The sequence below is a fragment of the Diabrotica undecimpunctata genome, chromosome 3 (assembly GCF_040954645.1).
Source record: "Diabrotica undecimpunctata isolate CICGRU chromosome 3, icDiaUnde3, whole genome shotgun sequence".
Lineage (NCBI taxonomy): Eukaryota > Metazoa > Arthropoda > Insecta > Coleoptera > Chrysomelidae > Diabrotica > Diabrotica undecimpunctata.
Genome location: NC_092805.1, coordinates 172,574,551 through 172,590,274, shown reverse-complemented (window position 1 = coordinate 172,590,274; position 15,724 = coordinate 172,574,551). Strand labels below are relative to the sequence as shown.

The 15,724-nt window shown below is 31.8% G+C and overlaps 1 protein-coding gene across 1 annotated transcript; it reads left to right on the top strand.

Annotated features, from left to right (window-relative positions):
- Window positions 1-2,880: 2,880 nt before the first annotated feature.
- SoxN (SRY-box transcription factor soxNeuro) lies at window positions 2,881-13,893 on the top strand. The gene has a single exon (XM_072527603.1). The coding sequence runs from the start codon at window positions 2,999-3,001 to the stop codon at window positions 4,067-4,069; it is 1,071 nt and encodes a 356-aa protein (XP_072383704.1). The 5' UTR covers window positions 2,881-2,998; the 3' UTR covers window positions 4,070-13,893.
- The last annotated feature ends 1,831 nt before the right edge of the window (window positions 13,894-15,724 follow it).

Sequence of the window (15,724 nt, the reverse complement as noted above, 5' to 3'; positions counted from 1 at the left end):
AAATAGTATTGAGAAACCATAACAAATGGTCATTCTACAAGAGGTTTCTGTACAACCTGCTGAAATAACTACTACGGTTGATAAAATAAGTATATATATATATATATATATATATATATATATATATATATATATATATATATATATATATACCCGGTATTTAGGCGTTCGACGCCCTTCCGGTAGGGATCTATGGAGGAGTATCACCTAGCCGCAAGCCCTTATCTCTTGCCGTACTGCTCCACCATAGGCCGATCAGATACCAGCATATTCTAGACTAAGCCGCAGATTCATTTTAGAATTTTAAACTGCTGCGTTAGCCTTTTTGTTTTCTGCACACCGAGCTGGGGATCGAACTGACATCTCTCGCATTGAAGCAAAGGAGAAGCCAGCCGCTCAGCCCGCTTGGCTAATCCGATAAAATAAGTAACTTTGTAAAACCAACTGACCTGTTTTACCTGGTACATTAGGAATTAAATGAAAGAACTCTGGTGCAGCTGCTTTAATTACTGGGCCATCGCATAAAAAAAAGCTGTTGAAGAAACATAATCGCCTAAAACTGCAAGTGGGGTTAAGAAAGCAGTAAATTTGACTCTAATAAAAGCAGAGAATTAAAAAAACGAAACAGAACATATATGCTGGCATCCATTGAAGTAAAGAACTCAAGCAAAAAATTTAATTCAAAAATAAAAGGTATCAGGAGTCATTTCCTCGGATTCATCAGAGTCTGAGCAAGAAATACCATTAGTTGATTCTGAAGATGACGAGAATCAATAAGAAGAGGATGTATAATGTATCTATTGCTTTGGATTTTATTCTTCCGACAAAGCTGAGCAACAATGGATACATGCTGTAAATCCTACAAATGGTGTCATGAAGCTTGCGGTGGAGATGAAGGTAACAATAATTTCATTTGCGAATTTTGTATGGATGGATAGTCACTATTTACCTTGTATTAGGCGACTATTTTGATTAACGTTTTATCATCGCCTAAAGGTATCTTCTAGAATTATTTCAATTCTAGCACAAGATAATACATAGTTATACCAGCAAATTACTTAGAACAACACAAAATTTGATTCTTTTTTAAATAGAGGTTGAAAAAAATGTATCCAATATTAGGCGACTCACCATAATTATATTTGTTATATTTTAATTAATAAGATTATTGTTGTTATTGATTGTGCTAGTGTTATGTAAGCTAATGTTGCCAATTTAAAGAGCATCTAAAGTGCCGATGAATAATAATTAATTTTTTCTAAAATATTTTTGATTCTTTCTCAGATTTTCGGAATGATATTTAACAACAACACTTCATTTAAAGGACTAATATCTCATTCAGTATTACTATTGGCGTTGCTTCATATATTTAAGCACCTACCAAACTGCATTAAGAAAATATTCCACTTCGTACAATTATCAGTAATGTTGGTTGTACAACATAAAACCTCTCCAAATACTTTGTAAATATTCTTGGTAAAACTCATTATCTAGTAGATAAAACTCAATATCATGTTCAGGTAAAAATTTATTTAAAAAAAATCTATTACAATAAACTATAAACATATCTTTTCACGTTAAATCTGTATATAATAATATAAATATCAATTGAAATAAATATGGAACAAATGGAATAATATCAAATATTGGATAAAATTCTGTCTTTTTTCAACGTTTTTTAAGATGAATACGAATATACTACTCTCACATTTCCGGCATTGCCGTGGATCCACGAATTTCGGCAACAATTGCATACTTGATCATGGAAAACAGAAATAAACAACACAACTACTTGACTTATGTTCGCAATATAACAACGACCGCCGAATAATTACAAACTGGTTTAGAAAAGAAGTTTGGTATAGAAGTAATTAAATATTAAAATACTATGGATAAAAATCAAACAAATATACAAATAACCAATACAAACCCAAAGGAAAACGAAATCTGAACACAAATTTAGAGACAAAAAATAAAGATATTATACCAAAAACCAAACGAAACTTTTAAACAAAGAACAAAATGAAGTACATAAGAAATTGTTAAATAAAAAAGCTAGTAAATAGATATCAAACATCAACTCAAAATGAATTTGACACAATAGTTAAAAAAAAGAATAGCGAATAATAAATCAATAAATATATTAAACCAGACTCCCCGAAATAACAAAAGAATCTAAATATTCAAAAGTAGTTTTTTATAACGTCAAAATTGCAATTGTTTATCACGAACTATAAAAGGAAAGAATAACCTCAAATAAACTATAGCGATTAAAATTCTCCCCTATCATTCCTATCAATATAATATTAATAGATTCAATTATTGTTTTTTAAAGTAACAATTCGTCGGTTCGCACGCTTGACTTGTTCAAGAAATAAACAAAGCGAAAAAATTGTAGAAACCTTTCGTATTTTTCATCAATTAGCCTGAACTCTTAACCTCAACAACGACGGCGTGAAAAAACCCTTTCATTCACATCTAGTGGGCCATTGTCAAAATATTTACATGCCCCAATTACACTAAAGCTCTCTTTTCCTCCGTCGTTCACCATCTCCATCGCAAAATTAATAAAATAAAAAAGATGAAGCAGTAGCAGCAATTCCTTTTGCTAAATCCCAGTACCTTCATTAATTAGAGATTTTTGAACACGAAATGATGCGCCCCGTATTAATTAATTATTATTGCTCCGTACAGTAAAAATACCCTCTAGGTATAATTAGCAATCGCGAGTAATTAGTTGACGACTTGCGCGCAGCGGTGTTCTATAGTGGGGGCCCCTCGGAGGCGTAGCCGGCAAGCGGACTTGCGCACCATTGGCCCACGCAAAACATGGCAGGCGGTTCTGTCAATCAAACCGGTTGGTGGGGACGCGACCACGCACCAGCACATTGGTTAGTCATAATAGAGTGTGCCGCTGTTCAGTGCGGAGTGTCCGTGAGTTTTTGTGTGTTACAAGTGTGTTGTGAAAACCAGCAAACTGTTTGCTCCAACGGAAGACATGTTGACAATGGAAACGGACCTCAAAGGAGGTAATTTACATGGGAACATTCCTCCGCATCATTCTTTACAAAATTACGGTTCTCTTAGTGCTTTAAGTCAAGCTCCGATGCACGGATTAACGCAACATCCACACCAAATCCATCATCAGCCCCAAGGACCACAAATACACCACCAACATCAGCACCAATCGCAAAATCACCATCAACAACCCTCTCATCAGCCACAACAACAAAATAATAACAACAATAATTCGTCGAAAGCGCAGAATATGGAACGGGTAAAGCGACCGATGAATGCCTTTATGGTGTGGTCCAGGGGACAACGGAGGAAAATGGCACAAGAAAACCCCAAAATGCACAATTCGGAAATATCAAAAAGACTAGGCGCTGAGTGGAAACTACTAAGCGAATCAGAAAAAAGGCCTTTCATAGACGAAGCGAAACGATTACGAGCAGTACATATGAAAGAACATCCCGACTACAAATACCGGCCTAGACGTAAGACAAAAACGTTATTAAAGAAAGATAAGTATCCATTAGGAGGCTCAACGTTGCTCCCAAGTTCGGATCCCTCACGATCTGCTCCTCCTTCAGTACAACAAGTAGCTGCAGCTAGAGAAATGTACCAAATGCCTAATGGATACATGCCCAACGGCTACATGATGCATGATCCCAGCGCCTACCAACAACAATATGGTACCGCAAACTACCCCAGATACGACATGAGTCAGATGCAGCACAACTACATGAACGGAGGCTACGGTTCCTACACGACAACGGTACCAAACAGTGCGGGATCTCCTTACGGTATGCACCAAGCCGGCTCATCGCATAGTCCTTCTGGTTCTAGTATAAAATCGGAGCCCGTGAGTCCAAGTTCTGGCCTCCACACGCCGACCCCTGGAGGAATCAAGCGGGAATACGTCGGACAACCGCAGCAGGGCGATCTGCGCCAGATGATTTCCATGTACCTGCCAACCGACGGAGGAGTTCAACATATGCAACACCAGTACAGCAGCTCCCCCGACCCCATGGCTCAAGGACCCTTGGCCCCCCTGACGCATATGTGAGAACCGCTTTTTGTGGCACAAGACATTGATGTGCCGCAGCTGTGAAAATTTTTTATGTGTACATAAGACTCAATGTCTCGGTTTTGTTTCTTGACGAGCATCAGGTATGGCTTTGAAGTCCTTTTAACTTTTCATTTATTTGTCATGCACCGAAATTTGGCCTTCTTTAAAACAAGGAAACCGTTGTAGTAAGTTACATTAATTATTTAATAAAATAATCTCAGTCGTACACAGATATTTGATCTTATCTTAAGGTTTAAATCAGATTTTTAACTTTTAATATACAAACGCAAACTTTTAATATATTTCGTTAGAAGATTCGAATTTGATACTTTCATATTTATTTATTTATATTAATTCGAATTTCTATTCCGTAGCGATAATTTACAAAAAAACTGGTATATCAGTTTGTTTTTGATGACTGTATAAACAAGTATTTATTTGTCTAGTTTAATTCAGGGCATTTCTAATAGTTTGAACGAATTAAAAAGTGATTTATTTTTTAAAAATTTGAAAACTTGTTCCTACAGACTTTTTTGATATTGCTATTGTACTATCTTTTGTTTTTGCCGAACAATTAGTATAATTATTTGTAGATGGCATTAATTAACTAATAAACTCAACTAGATGACAATCCCGTTATTTTTTTCATTATTTTGATAATTTGTTCTGCTATTATTTACTGTTAAGTATTGATTTTGGTTATTGTTACTTCACAGGGAGGTTTTTTAGGCTATCTTTCATTTGTGAGCATTTTTGTTTATAACAATATTTTGTCTGATGTACCATTTTTCTTTTGCTATTATTTACTTTATCGACACTACTTATTTGTGTTTCAATTACACTATTTTCAGCCTTTTTGATTTCTACTTATCAAGGCTGCTTATTTGATAATTTCCATCAAATATGCTTTCAGCACTCGAAAAATTACTGGATTTTTTTTCAATTAGCACCAAGTGCTATTCATTTATGCGAGCATGCTAAATATCTCAATTTATGAAGGGCTCATTAATCCTAAAATGGCATATTTCTGTTCATGAATCTGATATTGTCTTTACACAAGACGTTGAAGCAACAGAAGCTAGACAATAAGGTTCTTTCAATAAGTATTTATTGCTGTACAGGTTTTTTTTAGGTTGTTAGGCACATGGTTCCTTTAGTTTTTTTCTGGCTGTTTTTTTTTCTCTTATTGAAGCTAGCATACAATTTGGGACTGCTTTAAAATTTTCCTTGTCTTCAGAAAATATCTTTTTTTGGTTTAAAACTTAGATTTAGTATGGTGTAGTCAAGTGTTGTTTGTGGATTGTCTTCTTGGGTGTCTTTTATAATGTTTTGGTCAATTCGGATTTTTTAATGATTTTAAATAATATATCGGTAGACTTATTTTTATTAATGTACAACATTTCCTCTTTTAGTATTTCATTTTTCTGTTGGATATCTGTTTGCCTTCGTTATTTTTGCATTTAATTCAACTAATTGCATTCCTAATCTATGGCACTGACACATGGTAACTTATCTCAATTGTGGTATTGTTTTCATATAACTATCAGTCTTATTACTATCTTTTCACCATCTTTTCTATATTCTATGTGCCTCTTGGACCATACTATCCCGTTGCGCATCACTTTCTTAACTCTGAATACATATAAATATCACTATTGTGTGTAAGCTGTCGCGACCAGGAATTCTTTCTTCCTGAAGTTTAATCTGCATTGAGGTTATTGAGGCTATTTGTTTATAGCCAGCTTAATTTAGCATTTTTAATTTGAGTGACCAGTATTTTGTTTGACTAAAAAAATGTTTGGTTTTTTTTTGGTTCTTGGCATTTTTCTACTTTTTTTTTAGTGATTCCCTTGAAGGCTCTTGTAGTTTGAAAGCTCTACTTATAGACCAGCTCACCCGGTCTACAACGAAAAATGTGGTCGTCTTCGGGTTCCTACTGTTCTATCTTCCAGTCGGCCATTCTCGGATCTGTTTCCCCAAAATTTTAGTTATCTCCGTAGCCAGGTGTCCTTTTGTTGGGTGTTTGCATCTGATTCTTACTGTTGCTTTTCAGTTTATAATGCGTTTTGGTATTCAATCTTCACACCTTCTGTTTACTGGTCCCTACCATTGAACTGTTTTGGCGTATATTGTTAATTACAGTAATTACCTTTTGATAATTTTCTGATGTCTTCATTTCTAATTCGTTCTAAATTAAATGTGACTGCTGATCTTCTGAAAACGTTCATATGAGCTGAAGGTAGCACGTGAAGGTGAATCATAAATGTACACCATTTTGTTCACTGTTTAAAAAATTTAGTATTAACGAAATCAGGAAAGCCTTCCAGATCTTTTCAGATCGATACATATTTTAGTCAATTATTGAAGCGAGATTTATGCAGCATTATCACATTTTGAGATATGTGGGTCTTCTTCTAAGGTACATATAATACTTTGTCCTGCTAGAGTCACTTCTTCATATGTCATCTCCGCTACAATAATTGGCTGCCTTCATGGCAAATCTGACCCTGAAAGCTACTGCTCGGAACAGTTAAATAGGACTACAAACGAAGCATTCCTCAGGTTTCTCAACCACATTCTTGTTCTTCCTATGCTGGTGGTTATCTTCAATTTTCTCTTCTTCCCTGCATATTCACTAAGGATTATTAGATGTATAAATAAACTGATTTTTTTCGTCTCTAGTTTCCAGCGTTGTATCTATAGTCTGAAACCCATACATCAGACAATTTTAGAATTATAAAATAATTCATATAAAGCTTAACTGTTGGTATTGCCCGGTTTGGTTATACCTAAGTATTGCTTTTCTCTAAAACATGACTTTTTGTTGTGTTTCTTCATTGTGTTTATAGTTTACGTCTATCAAAACAAGTCTTACTGCCATTGTTTGTATTCAGTTTTTTGTATTGTTGCTCAATGTTAATCTTTACTTTAATGTTTGCCAGAACTTTTCTAGTCATATTCTCTTTGTTTGTTCTGTATAATTTCGATTTTAGATATTTATGTTTTTACTTTTCATCTATGACGAAGATATTGTTCTCATGAGTATGTGGATGTTTTATAGAGTCACTAGAAGTAATTCCTCCCTATATTATGACGTTTTTACAGTATATTCAATACAATTTTATTAGTTTCTTAAGAATGGTTTATATTTTATCCAAGAAGTCACATCTTCGTCATCACAAATATTTGTAAAGTTGATTAAAACCTTAAAACACACTTTTAAGAGCTTTAGGATGTATTCACACTACTCCTCTGTTTCTGTTCCGATATAGTCTCTTCCGGTGTTCACATATACGTCCTGCTTCCGACCAAATCTGTTTTCTTTAGACGTAGAGATAGAAATATGGTTGAATGTTATATTACATTTAAAATTCTTAAAAATCTCAGACTTTGACAGACGTTATAAAAGTTTCCACAGAATATCTCGGTTATAGATTGATTTCTATAGATTTTAACATTAAAAATATCATTTTTATCAATAAATAAATTAAATATTTGCGACTTTTCAATAAATTTATTCTTCAAATGAGCTATTCAAATAAGCGTTCACATTATCGATACAACTTCGATCTTCCTTCGATAAGGTACTTGAAAAGTTTCGATATCGAAGTGGTGTTGGAACGAGAACGTTAATATGTTACTATAGCGAAAATTTATTGAAGCAGACCAATTAGTGTGAATAGACTCTTCATTAATCAAGATTTTAATTTAAATCCATTTAACTAAAAAACTGCACATTTGAAAATAAAAAAGAACATAAGAAATTGCATAACAGTCAATATCATTCAAAATCAGGCACTACAAAGACAGATTATAGTACTATATAAGTACAATATTCTTGATAAAGTAAATAATAAACAACAAAGGTTTAATTTTCCACAAGAAACAATTTAATACAGAATATTAGTTTTTTATCAAGTGTCATAACAGACTCGCGTTCAATGCAATAAAAAGATATTTGTTGTCGAATACAAAAACCGTTTTTATTATTAAACCTGAAGATAAGATTAACACAACTAATTAAAAATTCACTCACTAAAGTCTTATATAGGTGGTTCCTTGTTTTAAATTGCTCAATTTTGTTTGGAATTTTGCGTCAACTCTGCATTTTTATTTATTCGTTAATGTTGTAGGTTGCTTACATTACTAAACACTTGCGTATTACCAAATGAAAGCCACCACTATTATGTTAATAGATAAAGACATACTATTTATGTATTGTAGTTATTTCAGTACTTATAAGTTTGGTAAATGCTTGATTTATATATTTCATAAGAAATTTGTTTATGATGCTACAATTATATTGTTTTTCACAATAGGTAATATCACTGTCCAAGTGTCCAAAAGATCTACGCTTCTAAAAAACCTATTTGTTTAGGCGTTTTTATTGTTACTATCAGATTCCAGATATTCACGGCGATGACAAACTTTTGTGCTGTTTACTACTGTGTTTGTCTGTTCACTTTGCCCACTTTGTACAGAGATGTTATATAACAAAGCAATGTCTAGTAAAACACATACTGATTGTGTTATGATGTAAGCAGGTGGTTTTAGTAACTATTTTGCTTAAATTTGAAGATGTTTTCCAGCTCCTTTGTCATTGTCTTTTCGTATCATCTTTCCAGCTTCTTATTAGAGAATCGATCTAAATTATGTTATTTTTTTATATACACCACCAATTTTATAGTTTCTTTAAAAAGTTCTCGACAAGATTCTTATAAATAGATGCCTTTTTGGTTTTAATATTATGTAGAAAGAAGCTATTGTAATAATTTCAATCTAATCGTTAATAACAATTAAAAACCCTTTAATATAGCTACACATTGTTCTTGAAAAGATCCATGATACTTTATATTTTTTGATTTTCCATCAAAAGAATGGAACTTTTATCAAATGAATGTGAAAACTGGGAAAACGATTTAGGTATGCCCCTTATATGCCTAAATGTCACATAATAATGTCTAGACAGCCAGCGATGTCACAATCACGTCAAAAAAGTCAAAAACTTGTTAGTATTGTTTAAAGAAACACCTCACGGAGATCTATGAATTGCGACGGATAAAAAAACAGATTTTTACGAAAAATATTAAAAAGTGTCTCCGAAGTAGCAATAAAATAAACAACTAATAACGAATAGATTTTTAAAATGCACAGCTTAGAGCAAAATTTCAAACTTGTTTTGACATTACGGATTTCTGCTACAATTTCTATGTGATATAGGTACCAACCTGGTGTTTAAAAAAGAACTGCTGAATTTATAAGAAGTATTCGTTAAGATTTTAGATTCTACTCTGTTTTTTGACCAGAGCTTTATGTTTATAAGGTTTTATTTTTCATTTAACTACTTCGTTTTTGGACTTAATTGTTACTACGATTGAAATTTAAAAAAAAACCGAAGATTTTTTTACTTCTAATAAAATCACTAAGTGTCAAATCAGTACAACAATAGGTTATTATTACATTACAATTTTTTTTATATTTTATTGAAGGGACTTCATTCTTTGTCGTAATTAACGAACCGCCTAATGAAAAATGTGTGTGAGTAAACAAAAAAGGTCCAAAAACTAAGTTCTAATGGAAAACAAATCTTGCCCGTATGATTAATTCTTTTCAGTGTTTTGTTTGTTTTTTTATTTGTTTTGTATCCTTTCGTTGCTTAGGGCCACAAAACTCACCACATATTTGGGAGCGTTACGAAATTGAACTAATCTGTGAAGGTTGTTTTTGCCGACGGGTAATTGGAAATGGGTTTCAGTAGCTGCTAATCACTTTTTTGTGTGTTTATAAAAAAATAACTACAGTGAACAATTTAGAGGTTGATTAGTATGATTATTAAGCCATTTTTAGTACAAAAATGTTTGAAATTTTTGTATAAAGCTTGATAATGTTGATAAAACTGGTGATTAAGAATGAATTACTTTTTTAAATGATATTGTGGTATAGAGAGGTTTTATTTATAATACAAAACCTGGTACAGCAAGCCTAAGTTTACATTCAAATGCTGAGGACTTTGTTTAGAAAACGTCATTCATTGGGACTAAGAGATGTATGATATATAATTGATTTTAAGCTTAAATACCGACTGGAAGTAAACGATCGAACTTTTCCAAAGTTTTTTTGGACTTAAATCAATTTGAAACAAATTTTTTTGCTCAAACCTTCCATTTTCATCTGTATGGGTCGCTGCTTTCCATTCCAACAATTTTTCAACACTTTTCTTGAGTTTTTTCCAAAGTTTTTTTTGGACTTAAATCAATTTGAAACAAATTTTTTTGCTCAAACCTTCCATTTTCATCTGTATGGGTCGCTGCTTTCCATTCCAACAATTTTTCAACACTTTTCTTGAGTTTTTTCCAAAGTTTTTTTGGACTTAAATCAATTTGAAACAAATTTTTTTGCTCAAACCTTCCATTTTCATCTGTATGGGTCGCTGCTTTCAATTCCAACAATTTTTCCTTAATTTTCCTTCGAATACTAAACGACCAGTTACATATAAATACTAAACTGAAGATTACGACTGAATCCTTCAATGAGATTGATTGATTTTTTAGTTTTTGTTTTTTTCACAATTTCTTAAGACAATTTCTTTTAAGCATTAAATATATCTGAACCTTGACACTTTCCTCTACTGTCAAATATCGCCAATACACCAACCACAACTCACAACTTCTATATCGCTTGGTCGAAACCCAAATAAAAACTTTACGTCCCAGTGACAGTTTAAAATTTCCGAGTGTCACGGTCGTTATCATTTTCGAGTCACCTGAAAGAATGTCGAGTGCCACTGAAAGTGAGACTGAAGTACTTTGCAGGTACTCAAAACCTGCACCTAGACACCTACATTCGAATCAATTCGACACTTCTTAAAACACAAGATGAAAATTCTCATTTTAAAGGTCAAGTTTGCATATGCCTCTGCCATATGTTTGATCAAACAAATTTATATTATGATAGGTACAGTTTTTTTAGCATTACGAATCGAGTTTTTATAAGTAATTTGCTTCAATATGGTATATTTGATTTTTCTTTATACGTTTCTCAGCTTTTTTCTTATATTCACTTTTTTCACTGACTTTTTAGGAAATTTTGTATAGCAGCTTTCTGTTTTATCGTCAGAAATAAATTATTCAGCTCTTGCAGATCACTTTTAACTCTTTTTTTTTTTTCAATTTCTTTCTATGAATATTTAGCAATTCTTATTCGACTTTCTTCTGCAAGCAGCTGCTGCTCATTTGACACATCTAAATTAAGTTTATAGTCTGCTATAATAAGATTCTTCTCTCCCTCTATTATGATAATATTCTCTATATCTGATAATTCTTAAACTATACTAAATATTTTAAGAAATATTCATGTAATACTTCCAAAACATTTTTAAAAGTAATTCATTGGGCAAATGTCAAAAATGATCCATAGGCTTAGCTTTTTGTGCAGCTTTTATTTTTTTTAAAGCCTTAATTTGTCGGTTCAGAAATACATTTTCAAAAAATAGATTAATTATCCCAAATATTGTATAATATTTATATTTATAAAGAATTGTGTTATGATAATAGAAATTTTCAATTACCTGTCAGCAAACATTTTGTACAAAATTTCTGTGTATAATACATTGTTTTTCAGTCCGATACAAAAACAACTTGATATTAGGTAAACGATACCAAGTCTGGTAGAAAAAGTGGTGAGATTTTAAAAGCTGTTGTTTTTCTATCGGACTTTAACACTCAATTCTAGAGTATACCGGATTTACGTTTTGTATCACCTTGAGAAGTTGGGTCAAATTTTTTCAAAAATAATGCTACCTGATAAATAAAACGGTTGTACCAAATAAATTTTTGTAAATATGTATATAGAACATAAAAGGTTGACTGTCGTCGATTGGAGCTGTCTTTTTTAATTTTTTTTATACGGATGAACATCCTACCCAGTGCTTTTTGTACATTCCATGTGAATATTTTAAAAATATATTTATTATTCATTTTTAACCATTTTCGTTGATAAGAAAAAGGACAAAAAGACTTTTTAAATTTAAAGCATATTAACGATAATCTAAATAAATCAAAAGTTTCAAATTTTTTAGCACATATTATATTGTACAGGGTTCGTCGAAAATATACAACACCATACAAATCTATAACAAATTTTCTATCCAAACAACTTAACTGTTTTTACTAATATTGCCATGATAAACAGCAATTCTGTTGTCATTATTTCTCAGACTACATTGTGATAGATGCAGGTGAGAAAGTATTCACTGATCCACTTAGATATGAGTTATAGATTTAGAAACATTTGAGATATGGGTTTGAGCACAAATTACATTTTAATATATTTTGTTTTTACTATATCTGTATTTCTAATTTCGTCAGTACAAAATATTTAATTGGTATCATTAAAGAAGAATATGCCAAAAACAAATAACAAAATCACTGATTTTATATCCTTTATTGTTATTTGATTATGTCTGATTATGTATTGTATTACCCAATAAACTGGAATTTTCGTATGGAAACACAAACTTCCATAGTTTTTTGCCCATTCATTTGCTCTCTTCCTTTTAGATCTTTCACTTTTTGCTATTCATCGTTGCCAAGTCTTTAACGTTTCCTTCATCATGCTACATTTTCAATTAATTATTCGTTTTCTTTTTAGAGTTACTCAGTTTATTTCAAATATCACTTAATCCAACAGCTTGTCCATTTTTTCTGACGTATTATCAACACCAGTTATTACTCTTATGATCATTCTTCTGGTGTCTTCATTTCTAGTTAGCTGAGTGTACTTATAACAACAGAGTCAGAAATATTGTTCTGAAGCTATTTTCTTGTGACATTTTAAATTAATTACTATTTAAATGGGAATAAGTCACAGTTAAAGGTAAAAATACGTTTATTGACGTTTCAATTTCCACTTCGGAAATCGTTCTCAAAATACAAATATTAGTAATTTACTAATGTTTGTATTTTGAGAACGATTTCAGAAGTGGAAATTGAAACCTCAATAAACGTATTTTTACCTTTAATTGTGGCTTATTCCCATTTAAATAGTAATTAAGAGTCAGAAATGTGCAGACTCCTTTTAATTCTTACATTTTTTGTCTAATTACTAAATTTAATGCTCGTATGATGTTTTGTGTAGCATTTATTCCAAGAGTATTGATTTGTTCATAAATTACTTCCACTGTTATAGATTTAAACTCATAAATAATCAAAGTTTTCACAAATTCTCCTTTCTAAGTAGTACCCTACACGCATATGTTCAGTTGTAATGAGATTATGTCCCATGTGTCATCAAATTTCTGGATAAAATCGTATGATCTTCCACATAATGTAGAATATGGTGTAGTCGTCTTTGGTTATTCTTAAACCATTACATTTTCTTCTCCATTAGATGTGCTTTATACAATTATAAGATAAATATACTACACACTTCACTTAGCCTACCATATCTATATCAACATAATAAATAAATGCATTAACATTTTTGTTTAACTAGAGCACATTTCTTGATTCAGTACTGAGATTAATTTAAATCTCAAAAGTGTTATAATTTTTCGAATGACTCTGTACACTGATCGTTTTTCAAACAAATCTCGATTTTATAAGATATCGAAATTATCTCCTTGTTGATTTGTTGTTGTTTTTTTAAGACTTTTAAAATTCTGATTTGTTTCAAATTCTGATAAACTGTGATGGAAGGAGAACAAAAATAAGAAAATATCACTGCTTTGTAAATATAATTTTACGTTTTTTCGAATGTACAGTGTGTTAAAAAAGTTATTAGTCAGTGGATCGAAAATTGTGAATATATAAATTGACAAGTTTTATATTTTGTTTTATTTCTTTATATAGGTTTACCCGATAAAAACTACTGAAGATGAAAAGAACATGTAAATAAAAAGCGCCAGAAGAAATATTGTCTTATATTGTCACTACAAATTTTTCAACTGCAAGCAGGATAAGTAAATAGGTTAAAAATCCAATAGAACAAATCACAATCATCAATAACTAGACAAGGCTTTGTTGGAAAAAATATTTCCATGATTTTTTTTCATAAATTCATTCGTGAGATGTCTCAGAACGATCAAAAGGTCGCCCACAAAAAAAGAGTTTGTTCTAACAAATTTTAAAAATCAACTGTTTTGTCTAAACAATTGCTGTATATTTTTTGGATCATTCGAAACAAAAATCCTATGTAACTTTTCTGAAGATTGTAGATTTCATTTTTCGAGTTATAAATTACATAGAGTTTACAAAACTCCACAAGGAAACTGAATTTCTGTAGTTTACTGTCTATCATGTATCACAAAATATTTTTTTTAAATTTCTTTATAAAAAGTATGATTATATAAAAACCCTATCGGGCTACATCATAACACGTTTTTGGAATAACATCATCAGTGTTATCTAGATTCATATGTTTGAAGCCACTAAACATATGGGTGAAAACCCATGGTACTAGTTTTTTAATATCAAAGATTTAAGATCAAAGATCTACATTTAAAGGGTTTTAACCCGTATATTTAGTTACTTCGAACATGTACAGCTGGTTCATAAAAAAACTGATACGACTCTTAAAGCGTACTTTGTAGAAAATTGAGCAGTGTATTTTGAAGGATAAATACTATTTACATACTGTCAAAAAATAGCTCCAAATGCTAGCAAAGAACTAAAAGCAAGAATTATAACGAAATTAGAAAATGATTGGCCACTATCTGCCGTAGCGAACCATTTTAACGTAAGCAGAACAACAGTTTTTAATATTAATGAAAGATGGAGAGAACAAGAAACTCTCGGAAATAAGCAAGGTTCTAGAAGACCAAAAATATCTACCGCTCATGAAGATCGTACGCTTTTGGAGAGATTAGAAGAGAATCCTTTTGAAGATGCGAAAACTGCAAGAATTATGTCACAGTTTCCGGGAAGAAAGACAACAACTTGGCGCAGAATTAAAGCATCGAGTCTTAGGTACCGAACTGCAGCAAAAAAAAACAAGCTGTTACACCACAACAGAAGCAATCAAGACATATTTGTTTTAAACCATCAGCTACAAAATCAGATTTTTGGGAAAGGGTAGTATTTACAGATGAGAAAATTTTTCAATCTTCTAAAAAGGGCAAAATTGGGGTATATATGGGAATGAATTTTATCTAGAGGAATGGGAATAGTATGGCGTATTAATGAAAACATCATGTTTCCCAGTGTAGAACAGTTGTATACAGAAAATAATTTTATCCTCCAACAAGATAATTGTCCTGTTGACACTGCAAATATAATAAACCAGTGGCTCCAGAATAACAACATCGAAACCTTACCATGGCCCAGCTACAGTCCAGATTTAAACCCAATCGAGAATGTGTGGAGGGTTATTATAATACAGTTGTATCGGCGTACTTTTATACCTCAAAATGCTGAAGAGCTGTGGCACATTATACAAGTTTGCAGAGGAGCTTGTAGTTTATGGAAGAGCTCTCTGAAGAAGAAAATTTCATAGTTTGAACCGAATACTACAAGCTGTTAATGTTGATGGAGATATTAAAAAATATTATTTTATTTTTACATACCTAAATTTAGTATAGTTTTGGTCTTCCAGACCCTCGCTTTTTTCCAGAGTTTATTGTTCCTTCCATTTTTTATTAATAGAAAAACTGTGATT